The 13199-nt window shown below is 45.4% G+C and overlaps 1 protein-coding gene across 1 annotated transcript in view; it reads left to right on the top strand.

The window, feature by feature from the left end:
- MDGA2 (MAM domain containing glycosylphosphatidylinositol anchor 2) overlaps positions 1 to 13199 on the top strand; it is a 423597-nt gene that overhangs the window by 337955 nt on the left and 72443 nt on the right. Inside the window, exon 10 of the mRNA XM_075713071.1 lies at positions 282 to 551. Coding sequence (XP_075569186.1) covers positions 282 to 551 — 270 coding nt within the window. The remainder of the gene's footprint in view (positions 1 to 281; positions 552 to 13199) is intronic.

A 13199-nucleotide genomic window follows, 5' to 3' on the forward strand; every position in this document is an offset into this window, starting at 1 on the left:
GGGCTGCACGGGCACAGGACCTCTCACTGCATCTCCAGCGATAACAGCGTCTTTAAGTACGTGGCAGAAAACGTCAATAAGCAGAATGCAATGCTTGGGATGCGTACGTTTCTGTTCCTAGCTGATTGGTATCTATCGAGGTTGCACGCCTACCAGTACTGAGTTCTCTCGCGGATGCCAGGTTATGCTGTGGTGCTGTAGCCTTTCAGCAGCAGCTGGTTAACTTTCTCTCATGCTAATTTGCTTACGATTCTCCTGCTCTCCCTCCCTGTCTCCTGCAGACCCCCCCGCTGTGGAGCCCACCTTCCTGGAGATTCGGCAAGGCCAAGGCCGGAGCATCACCATGAGCTGCCGGGTGCTGAGGGCGTATCCCACCCGCGTCCTCACCTACGAGTGGCGCCTGGGCAGCAAGCTGCTGCGCACCGGCCAGTTCGACGTGCAGGACTCCACCGAGTACACCGTCAGCAGCCTCTCCCGCGACAGCTACGGCATCTACAACTGCAACATCATCAACGAGGCGGGCGCTGGCCAGTGCAGCTTCCTGGTGACAGGTAGGCTTGGCGGTGTCTCGGTGCGCCGAGATGATGGACTGAGCGTGCTGCAGGTTTGCATGTCGTTGGGTGACGCTATTCCTGCTTCAACTAGTGAGTTAACAAAGAGATACGTCCCTTGAAGTAGAATCGTAGCTTAATCGTCTGGTGACAGGTAGGCTTGGCGGTGTCTCGGTGCACCGAGATGATGGACTGAGCGTGCTGCAGGTTTGCGTGTCGTTGGGTGACGCTATTCCTGCTTCAACTAGTGAGTTACCAAAGACATACGTCCCTTGAAGTAGAATCGTAGCTAAAGGCGTCTGGTGACAGGTAGGCTTGGTAGAGTCTCGGCGTGCCGAGATGATGGACTGAGCACGCTGCAGGTGTGTGTGTCGTTGGGTAACGTTAGTGCTGCTTCAACTAGTGAGTTACCAAAGAGATACGTCCCTTGAAGTAGAATCGTAGCTTAATCATCTGGTGACAGGTAGGCTTGGTAGAGTCTCGGTGCGCCGAGATGATGGACTGAGCGCACTGCAGGTTTGCGTGTCGTTGGGTAACGCTATTCCTGCTTCAACTAGTGAGTTACCAAAGACATACGTCCCTTGAAGTAGAATCATAGCTTAAGGCGGCTGGTGACAAGTAGGCTTGGTAGAGTCTCGGTGCGCCGAGATGATGGACTGAGCGCACTGCAGGTTTGTGTGTCGTTGGGTAACGTTAGTGCTGCTTCAACTAGTGAGTTACCAAAGAGCTACGTCCCTTGAAGTAGAATCGTAACTTAAGGCGTCTGGTGACAGGTAGGCTTGGTGGTGTCTTGGTGCGCCGAGATGATGGACTGAGCGTGCTGCAGGTTTGCGTGTTGTTGGGTGACGCTATTCCTGCTTCAACTAGTGAGTTACCAAAGACATACGTCCCTTGAAGTAGAATCATAGCTTAAGGCATCTGGTTTGGATTCTGGGGAGGTTGGTAACAAAATAGATTCAACTTATTTCAGTGGTTTGAGGATAAAGGGTTTTTTACATGCAAAATGTAAATATACCTTTTCTGCAGGCATCTGTCAGTATGCTTTTGAGAGAGGCCGGAGAGAGTCATCAGGCAGCAAATTTCTTCCATTTGAGGTCTGCAATAAGGCTTGAATTTCCTTTTCTCTTTTGGTATGCTCAGCAAGCTCGGAGACCAGGGCGGGCTACCACAGTCTCAAGCAGCTTCAAGCTTTCCAAGTACAGAGGAGTATTGAAATTTGTTCCTTTCCTCAAAAAGCAAAGGACTTTGTGACGTTAGTACACAAGGGCACAGACTCAGGGAGGATGTGCAACCCCTCCCACAATCTACCCATGTTGTGTCATTAATGCACTGGATTGAGACAAACTTTGTATGTTTTTTATCTTTAGTGTCTTGGATCTGGATGTTAAACTGGCTGTTTAGACATGCAAGTCTTGATTCTTCTGTTGGAAATTAGTTACTATGACTTGAAGACTCAGCTGCCTGGCCCTGCAACAGATGTTGTGGCCAAGCTGAGGTCCTCTGGTTGCTGGAGTCACATCAGCTGTAGGTTCCCCATCCCCCTAGGCTGGTTGTCCAGGCACTTTTTAGAATCACTGGAGAGAAAAAAGCGTCTCTGTTAAGTCAACCATCTCTTCCCAAAGTCTGCGGTGGGTCAGGAACCCCCGGCTCCTCTGCACCAGCTGAGAGGGGTGTCCAGCCACCTGCCCTGTGTGGGCTCTCTCCGGAGGTCAGCATGAGCAGCCCCGGCGTCCCTAAGGATGCCGGAGCAGTAGCCATATTTCAGCTCAAAATCCCTCTCATCATCTGCTTGAAAAGGAAAGATGGGAAAAGAAACCAGCAAAGAAATTCAGAATATGTAGAGGAGAGCTATATTAGAAGGAGCGATCCCCCCATCTTGGGATAAAATCTTGGGATTTTATTCTTGTTTAACCAATTTGGGTCCAGCTACAATCCAGACTAAATGAAGTTTTGCTTTTGGGGTTGCTGGCAGCCTCCTGAACCTTGCCGTTGTTTAGGAAAATGAGCGTTATTATCAGCTTACTGCTACCAGCAGAAAGGGCACGGATTTAATGGAGGGGCTGCAGAGCACCTCTCAGGGACCCTGCTCTGCCCAAGTCCTGGATATCAGGGGAGACCCTCCATAGACATCTGTCCTGGGAATAAAGGAAACAATTTGATTCAGCTCCCCAGTGTTTTTCAGTAAAATGTGGTTTTATAGGAAAAAAATGTGGGCCTGCTTTCATGTGGATGGTTTTTTCCTCTCTTTTGGATTTAGTTAAATGACATTTTGTTGGCAATGATTTCACTGGGCCAGCAGCGACCGGCACAAATGTGGTGGGAACACAGCGAGCACCCCGATGACTGATGGCTCTACTTATTTCAAAATGTAATCAAGCCTTTGGCTGACTTATCATTCAGAGCCTGTGTGGCCATTCAGCCACCAACTTCTCCAAAGCTTTGGAGTTTAATCCAAAAGGTAGCTTCGAAGGAAACCAGAGAAACAGTCTTTCCCCAAATGAGTAAATGCAGTTCAATTTACTATTCATCACACTTTGGACCCGAGACTGCGGAAACCTATTCTAAGGCAATTATTTTGCCAAGGCTTGGGCAATCTGAGTGGCTTTCTGTGATTTATTACCATGGAAAAGCAAGGCACATAACTGAAAATTAGTACTAAAATGGTTTTATGATATACTGTCTCGCATCCCTCCGTGTGCCTTGCTCGTTTTTAGTTTATGCCATTATGCGAATTTATGCTGTATGGTTGCATTAAGGATACTCAGAGTAACACTTTGGGTTATGACTTCCGTGCTTGCCTCAATCTTTTAAGGTTAAAATCAGCACACTTAGTAAATATATTCTTTGATACGTGGAGTTGAAACTGCTCTCGGGAAAGAGCAGCAGCAGTATTCTGGTCGCAAGTCCCATCAGGACAGATGAAGTTAAAGTGCTGGGGAACTGAAAATGTGTAGAAGAAAAATGACGAAGTGGTTAAAAAGGAGGCTTACATTTCACCGGGAATGTGAATACAGAGAAGAAATGGGTCACTTCTCAGACACACACATGGAGGAAAACGCCAAAAAAATAACCCAGTGGCAGGAATCTGGTGATGGTGCAGAGCTTTTCTTTTGGGTGGAATAATGGGAGTTGTTGTAGCCCATTTTTAGTTGGTTTTATTTCCAGGTTTTCATGTAGTAGCAGTGTGCTGCAATGCTCACGTTGCAGGGGCTGCAGAGAAGCATTGGTATGCTAAGAGAAAGGCTTTCAGTACTGTATTAAAAGCAGCCTGGATGAAAAGATTTATGCTGGCCCTAGAGTTTGCAAAACCTGTTTTTACTGCACTTGTATTTTGAGCCATATTTGAGAAGATGTAAGCAAAATAAATCATATGGGGAAAAGGGGTTGATTTATATCAGGTGGGCCAATCTGAGGCAGATTTAACCTGCTGCGGTCTTAAAAATAAATAAGAACATACAAGCAAAATTGTATTTGTGGGAGAGCAAAGTTGAGTTCATGCTACTTGCAGCTTCACTGTCTATATATTTTATTCAGTGGTTGCTAGTGCACATCATACCCAAAGAGCAACAAAAAGTACATTTCGGGCAGTGTGTCATTATAACCCTGCCAAGGCTGAAAGCAAATATGAAAAAAAAGGAAAAAAAAAAAAAATAGATGCACCAAATATCATGGAGGTGGAGGGAAGATCTGAGTGCTGGAGCGAGAGGCTGGGTAAGCGCAGGGAGGGTTCCCCTCCCCGGGGAGGCTGCGGCTGGTGGTGGGGGCTCCTCGAGGGGCACACCTGGAGCCCTCCCTGGGTCTCATCCTGGCTCCTGCCAGCCTAGGCCACCCCAGGGACATCTTTTTTACAACAATTTGGGTCTCTCCAAGGCAGGGGAGGTTGAACCCTGTGTTTTCTAGGTTGCCAGTATGCAAGAGATTGATCAAGCAAGCCCTTGCGCTGCTGTCAGAAGGGCTGGCGCTACAGCAGGGGTTGTTTGGCAATATTCTGCGCACCTGGGGAGCTATTTAGGGTTAACGTTACCTGTAATTGAGGTTACCTGACAAGTCTTGGCATAAGACTTTGTCTTCGGCGGCTTATAACTTTGGCAAGCCTTAACCACTTGCGCTGAAATTTGCGATGCTGGTGGCAGCCTCAGGCTGAATTGTTCACAAAAGTTGCTGTCCAAAAAGGTATTTTTTAAAATAAGGGAAACAATGTTTTGTTTCATCCACATTAAATTCTTGCAGCTGTTTAATCGGTGTGTTGGAAAGGGTCAGATACACGTCCTTGCATGATTCCTTGTTTAAATTACATCGTGAAATCAGTCTGTCCATCGTTTATGGTGCTGGCTTGACAATGCTGTATATAATTTGTGACATACTAATTAAAGTAGTAATCATAACACTGGGTAGTACTAAACAAAGCTACTAATGACATGATGTTGACGTAGCTACTCTCACCAACTAACTTCTGATCCCACCGTTGAGCAACGACAGTTTTGAATATTGATTTTGTGGTGTTCTGTTTTGTGGAATTTTTTCACCATAAAATATTGCATTAATTAATGAGCCAATCTTTAATTATTTACTTATCCAGTCCTGCATCACGCTTTCAGCGCTTCTGGCCGAGAGCAACGTCAAGGCAATCAACACGTAATTACATAATAACTACCAGCACAACCACAGGTTTCCCTTTCTTTGGAGCTTCAATGGTGTTATCATAGAATCATAGAATTAAATGTTATTGAATTAAAGACAGAGCAGAGCACACGGTGAGCGAAGCTGGGGGCATGGACGTACATGCCCGTGTCCCCAGTCTAGCTGGGGATGCCCACTCAGTCTGCTTGAGGATCTCCCATCTCCTGCCTTCCTTTCCCACATGCCTTAGGAGATTTAAATCTGAAGAGCTGGGCATTGAATCATCCGTTCTGTATGATCCCAGCATCCATCGCCAGTAGGAGCTGTGTGATTCCTCGTGTAGCCTTGCGGGAACATCCTTGCTGGAAACTTGTTCAGAAATTTCTGCCTTAGTGTTTCTTCTTTGCCCTTGGCACCTTATGCGGTATCGCTGTCGTCTGTGCAGCATCGAGCTGCCATCATAGCAGAATTACCACCCAGCCTTTTGTGAAAGCGGGGATGGTTTTGCCACAAGGGCATTGTCTTAAAATAAATTGCAGGCACTTGAAATTGTAGGGTATCGGTTTCTTCTCCACGGCCCTGTTAGCTGAATGAAACAATGTTCTGCTGTTCAGTTTTATGGCTTCGTTAATCCTTTTTTATTAGGGAAGGCCTTTTGCACTGAATTAGGGGACAGAAGTGTGTATTATTCATAGCTTCCCATTTTAATTTTTTTTTCTTAGAAACTCTATGGGATTCTTGTAAAGCAACAAGTAAAAATCCTGGTTTAGAAAGCTTGTTTGGAAGAAGATTCGTTGTACTCTTTTTGCCTGCACAATCCCAAAATGTCAGGATTTTGCCAGTGAACTGTTTTCACTCTACAGTGGCTTTTTTGTCAGTGTGAAGGCAACTTCCCAAGCAAGTAACTCTGCAGTTTTCATGAGCTGAGCCATAGGTGTGTTGGCTGGAAGACACGCCTCTACTGTCAGTTCTGTTCTTCTCTGCGTGGTTGTCCATCGTGGAACGATTGACCAGTGTCCAAACTGGTGGAGGGACATGCAGGAGCTGTCTGTTGTATCTGACTTTACAAATGCCTTGAATTCAGTAGTTTTCCTCTCCATTTTCCAGGAACCTGTAGCTGTTAGTGCCAGACACTGGTCATTGCGGCTGGGTAGTCCCTAGCATGGCCAAGGGTTGCTGGGTGTTACTGAACCCTTTCTTGCAATAGTTACTTTTTTTTTTTTTTTTTTCCCCAAAAAAACATTTGTTGTTCCTCATTGTTCCAGCTGATAACTACTAGCAGGTTTTTTGGGGGCTTTGGGTTATTTGTGTGAGTTTTGGTTGACCAGTTCGATTTTTTGGTAATAGCTCTTGGACGAGTACAATGACATGAACACATTAGGAAAGCTCATTGGCAAGTGTGGAAGCAGAAATATAGGGATCAAGAATAATCTACCTATCTAAAATATTTCAGAAGAATAGTCTTCCTAAACTACTGAAAGATTAACTGGGGAGTTGAAAACAATTATGTGCTTTTTTTCCCCCTCAATGAGTTGTATGCGTACACAGTTTAAATGAATATTTTCATTACTTTGGTGAGTTTTAAAGCTATAAGAGACCATCCTGTCCTTCTGGTAGCACCAGCTCTTCACACACTCTCAGTTTAAGGGGGCTAAGAAACTCGGTACTCATAACTTGGGGGCAAAACCAGGTCCCTGGCAGAAATACAAAAAAAGTAAGATTTTGACCCATTTGAGGCATATGCTGTTTCATTTTATGTTCATTTCTAAAGAAAAATATAACCCAGGACTGAAGCAAACACCCATGGCCTGAGTATTCCTCCTAACACCAGGGCGTTTATCAATTAGCGCTATAACACCACTGTCCTCCCCCCACTGAAAGGACAGCTTCTGCCAGGCAAACCTATGAGCCTCCAGCACAAGTGGGGAGTAATAATACGATTTTATGCTCCAGTTCTTTGTCTGGAGACCCTTGCAGTAATCACACTGTTATTTTACCCAGGGTATGAGCCTTGCTAGCCGATAGCCTGCGGCTGGTGGTCAAAGCCTTCCCTACCCCTGTTCGAGGACGGTGGCTGCGCTCCTGTAGCGCAGGCTCTGCTGGCTGCTACCGCAGGCGAGCTCCTTGGCTCTTTCCTTGCAGACCTGGGAGGAAATTATGTCAGCTTGTCAATGTGGAGAGGTTCAGCATTGCCAAACGGGCTTCATAGCTTCCTGAGCTGGGAGGTAGCAGGATTCCTGCTCCGTTCCCTGCATCCGCCAGGATGGATGCACCTGCCCACGCTGAAGATACTCGACCCCTCAAACCACTGACTGCTGCCTGGTCATGACTTAAAGGCAGGCATCTACTCAAAATCTCATCAGGCTCAAGAATCAGATTACAATAATTTCATATACTGAGGCCTGTCCCTCACCCTCTCTCATTAATAGGAACATTTCAACTACATTTTTCAGCCTTAAAGCTGTGGTTTTTCTCTCCTGCTGACGTCCTCCATCAATGTACAGGGACATTGACTGCATAGCTGGCCATCCTGGGTCAACTAACACGAGGGCTGATAAACGAAACCTGGAAAAATATTTTTCCATTCTTCTCTTTCCATTCCACACTGTGAAGTGATTCTATATTAGCAATGTTAAGGCCCATCTGGAAGGGATAAAAATGTGCTCGGTTCAGTCGGTAGCGTCCCTTTAATGTTAAAAATCGGAGCAGAATGGTAAATGACAGTCACAGCTGTGTTACTGGGGCAGGTTGGGGACAGCTGTTGGTCTTTTAGGAAGCTTACGTGGGAAAGGCAAGTGCTGTGCTGGAAATACAGACATTTTCTTTTCTTAGAATAAATCAAATATTCTCCTTGGTAGACACGCTTCTGTTTCTCTTACACACATTTCCCTCAGTGGGAATTGAGGAATTATATTTGCTTTGTTCTTTTAAATATTTATCTTTTTCTTTTAATATGTGACATTTTTCCTCCAAACCTTTTACTGTCGATATTTTTGGCAGGGTAAACCCATGGTTTTGACTGAAGTCTGAAGAAAACTGATCCACTTTGGTGAATTCAAAATTTGTCATGTAGAGTCAGCACCGGAGGGCTTGAGGGTTGGTGGTTTGGGTTTTTTTAAATCAAAATCTTCCCTGTTTGTGCTATCTGCTTCTCTAATACTGTGGTATCTCCCCAATGACTGCTTGCATCCGTCCTCTGCGTCCTCTCTGTTCGAGCAAGTCCCTGCACGGGTACGCGGGAGCCCTGCAGCAATGTGCCAGTGCCCGTTAGCTAAGTGCCATTAATTTTTAATCTAAAGATCCTCTCTTCAGTGTTATTATTCCTGTTTGTTTATTTCAGCTTGCTTTCCCCCCCCCCCCTCCCAAGTTTGTTTTTTGTCATTTTAGCATCTTAGTGCAGAGCAGGGCTTGTCTTTGCAGCTGGGTGCCCCAGGGGCCGCTGCTGGAGGGCAGCGCAGAGCCGCAGAACAGGTCTTCACCAGCTTTCTGCCACGTTACAAGAAAATTCAATTTAGCCATTTTCTCCCTTAGAGTATTTGTTAGGCACTTTAGATGCTCTCCCTCCAGCTTAAGCCAAATTTAGTGCTTGAACAATGGGAGACAGAAGGATGAAGAGGGGAGGGGGACTGCGGGAGGTCGTCCTCGTGTCTCCCCGCTCTCACCTGTCTCATCCTCTCCCTTCTCCGCTCTGTTCTCCCCACAGGGCCCACGCTGGGTTCAGAATACGGAAAAAAAACCCCATCACATGAGGTCAAAGAATGTCCACACAAATATACCAACAACCAGCAAAATGTCTTTTAAAATAGCTGACCTGCGCTGTCAGGTACTTGAATCTCATGTGTTCCATTGCAACTCTGTGCTCCATCTGCTCCCTGCCCCCAAATCCTCTATTTTACCTTCTCTGAGTGTTAGACAAATTGTTTTTTCTAGTTCATTATTCTGTCATGAAGATTACTTCAAATAAAACAATTTATTATCATTACTCTTTAACGTCCAAATCGTCTTGGAGCATGTACGCGTTGTCTGAGGACATTTCTGAAATCAAAGTGGTGCTTGGACTCCCTGCCTGGATTTGTGCGGGTCGTTTGTGGCTGGCAGCTGGCTCTGGACCATGGAACACTAACCTACTTATTGCTTTTAGATACTTCATCTGCCTCGAGATTAGCCATGACATTTTCCTGAACTGCTGAGATACTTCTGGTAGTTTGGCCCTGGGTCGTTCGGCGATGCGTTCCTGTCTGTCAGCGGGCACTCGGATACTTTGCTTTAATGGCCAATTTTCTGATGGTTATCCTTTTGAAATCTGCCGGAGTGCAAGGCTGAGGCTGAGGTCCGATTCCCTTTGCTCTTTATCTTCTTCTCTTGGGTAGTGTTATTGAGAGCTTCGGATTGAATTTTCATCTCCTTACTGCTGATTTACAGCCTGAACAAAGATGCTATCGCAGTGATGTCTGTTTTGGAAAATTGCTTTAAAACCATGCAAAAGTGGAGAACAGTGCTTTTTTTTTTTTTTTTTTTTTTGTCCTTTTCTCTTGTTTTTTTTTAACAATTCAATGCCAGCAAGACCAACTGTCTTATTTTCGTGGTTGTCAGCAAGTGCAGAACCTGTTGACTTCAGTGGGATGCGCGAGTGCTCAGCAGCACAGAGAAGTGAAGCCACCCGCCGATGCCGGCTGGTACAGCCCAGCTCGTCCTCCTGAGCGGGACTCCCTGGAAGAAACTGGTGTAACACTGGTTTGGAGATACCCGCATGCTCTTTTGTGCCTCTCGTGAGATGGCTGAGCTTTAGGGATCCACTCTAGGGATTGCAACACTGCCCACGTCTTGTGTTCAGGTGAGGGTGCCATGGAAACGATCAGGTCTGATTATCAGCCTGGGTTTGGGTATGTCTGTTCCCCAGAAAGTAAATGCCCTTGTAATAATATCATAGCATCAGAGGGATGATTTCTTCCATGTGCTTTAGTGAAGAGGAGAGTCCTGGCCATGGCCAAACCATGCCTGCAAGTCGGTGGTCTATCTGAGCTGTCTTCGGTGCAGGCAGGGCTGCTAACGGGAGCAGTGATGGAGGCAGTCTCTCCACCCAAACTAAACCCAAGCATTTGTAGCACTCTCCGTCCAATTCGATTGCTATTTAAACTGTTAAACTCCAGGTACGCTGCCTTTGCCCATGTGTGCTGTGCTCTTGAGAAAGCCAAGCTCCAGCACGCTGCAGAAATCTGGGGTCTGTCACTGCAATGTTACCAGCACCGCGACCTCTTCATTGTGTGATGGGGGAAACAGATCATAGAATGTCACAGATGTCTGAGGTCTGCGAGTTCCTGAGCTCAGGATAAGTTTAGAGATAGGTTAGAGAAGAGGGTTCTGGGTTAGAAGCTGAATTATTTAGCATCCCCAGACTGGTGTACTGGCCTTTCCATTTTTCAAGGTGTAGCAGCTAGATTTTCAGGCATGAAAATGTCCCAGATTTTCTTCCCTCTTTCCTTACAGGGACACAATTGTGTTTTGAAAAAAAATTAAGAGCCATTGCTGCTTTGTTTTGATGTTTTAATACGTGACTGTGAGGGGAGATTTACTGAAAACTCACCTGTACTTAGTGGTGCCACTTTCTCCAGAAAACAGAATTTATAAATCAAATCTGATTTAAAAAAACAAACAAACAAACAAACAAAAAACCAAAACCAAATAAAAATCTTATGTGCTGGTTTTCTGGAGAAAACATTGTGCTAATACAGGCAGAGAATCTTTTTTTCTTCTTCTTTGAGGAGTAAATGTAAATGAGCGTGTTGCGAAGAACCTACTTCATGGCTGATCCGTCAAATAGATTAATTAGGTCAATAACTTCAGGTAGTCTCAAAATGCCAAATAAAAAGGAAGGGTATCAGGCAGAGCACGGCCCCTTCTCCTCGACACAGACCAAGGCAAAGTCCTTTCCTCCATCCTGCGGGCTGCTTTGCTGAAGGAGCTGGCAGCACAGCCCTGCTAGTTTCGTGCAGTACCTTTAAACGACATAGGTTATCTAGAAGGTGTTTGTTGTTTTTTTTTTTCAGGTGAACTACAGGAACGTTTTTCCCACAAATATTTATTTTCCAGAGCTTGCTCAAATTTCTGGAGGAAAAAAAGTTTCAGATTTTAGAGTTAAAATGAACTGCCACCTGTGGCCATGATGCTGTTCATGCCTTCACCAAAATCTGCTGGTTTTTATCCTGTTTTATTATTAGCTGTGGGGTAGTATCTGCTTTGTGTTAAGCATTTCATACTTGTACAAGGAGGAATATTCACTGTCCTGAAAAACTTAAAATATTAACAAAAGAGAAACTTTTTTTTTTTTAATAAACCAAACAAATCCATATATGGCACACAACAGAAATGGCTTTTTAAGAGAATTAGGAAGAAATGGAGGCCCTCAAAGGTTAAGTCCGAGAGGTTAAACACAGTAAAATGGAGTATGCTTTTTGAAAAATTGCCAAGTTCAAAGAAAACCTAATCACACATCAAAACAGCTTGTTTAGTGCAGTAAAACACAGTTTTGTTCCTCAGCTGCAATTCATGTTTGTGTTAATCTAAATAATTTATATGAATCGTGAAGTGAGGTCCCATCAAATTGTTTTAAACAAGGTTATTTTTTCCCTCAATGAATTTTGTGGCTAGTAAGAATACATGTGTACTCTGGGAAGAGCCCTCTGGATGCGGGAACGTTACTTTCTGGAGCAGAGGATTGGATGAGTGGCATGGTAGTTCATTAAATCAGCCTGAAATGCAGAAGAAGGATTGAGGATCAAAAATAACTAAATAAAATAATGATCTAGATCCAGGGCAATCAACAGGTTCATGCCTTCATTTTAAGAAAGACGTGGCCATGGAGCACATCCGCCATGGGAAGCGCAACGGCGATAGAGGGAGGTTGAGCGTGCCCTAACATCTCTGTCACTCTAGAAGTTCAAGCGCCATATACAAAGGAGAAAACAAAATCAGCAGAAGAGGATGGAAGTTTCTCCACCCTCATCCTACCTTCTCCCTAAAGCCAACACAACGCACATCACAGTGCAGGAATTGGCTCATTACAGAGCTCAGATAAGGAGAGAAAGGGTTCTGCTGGGAAAGGGGGAGAAGCCGCATCTTTCCCTACCATCAGCACTTCCCTCTTTTCCAGGTTGAGACTTTTGGACATTGTCATTTGGATCTTGTCTTCGGCACTGAATTGTTTCAGGATCATAGATTCAGTTTTTAAGAGCAAAAGCAGAGGCAAACATTGACTTTTCTTTGATTTCAGTCAAAATTTGTTCTTCATTTTCAGTTAAAATTAGAATCAACTGTAAGGTATTCACTTAATCCTTACAATTAACTTAGTGCATCTCTTTTCAATATGCCAGTTTCTTTATTGCATCTTTTATTGTGGTTTGACCCCACTGTTGGCTTCTCTTTGGTGGTGTCAGGGTGGGTAGATGAGCGTGCTGCCTGCCCAGACCCCTCAGAGGTGGGTTCCTTGTCCCCAAAGCTGGCAGTACCACGTCTGCTTGTTCTTGGTCCTGCTGGACGTGCTGTGGCAGGGCTCCCAAAGTGGCTTGCATCAGTCTTCCACTGTGTTTTTCGTCTCAGGGCTGTGATGTTTTTCTCCGTACAAGGCAACTCCTGGATCTTTTTGAGGAGCACAGGTGACTCTCAGGTGGCCGCATCAAGGGCTGGTGAGGCCGCACCTGGAATGCTGTGTCCAGTTTTGGGCCCCTCAGCACAAGAAGGACATTGGGGGGCTGGAGCGTGTCCAGAGAAGGGCAGCGGAGCTGGGGCAGGGTCTGGAGCACAGGGCTGGTGGGGAGCAGCTGAGGGAGCTGGGGGTGTTCAGCCTGGAGAAGAGGAGGCTGAGGGGAGACCTCATCGCTCTCTGCAACTGCTTGAAAGGAGGGGGCAGTGAGGTGGGGGTTGGTCTCTTCTCCCAAGTAACAAGTGGTAGGATGAGAGGAAATGGGCTTAAGCTGCGCCAGGGGATGTTTAGGTTGGATATTAGGAAAAATTTCTTTACGGAAAGGGTGG

Source organism: Pelecanus crispus, chromosome 6 (assembly GCF_030463565.1).
Source record: "Pelecanus crispus isolate bPelCri1 chromosome 6, bPelCri1.pri, whole genome shotgun sequence".
Classification (NCBI taxonomy): Eukaryota; Metazoa; Chordata; class Aves; order Pelecaniformes; family Pelecanidae; genus Pelecanus; species Pelecanus crispus.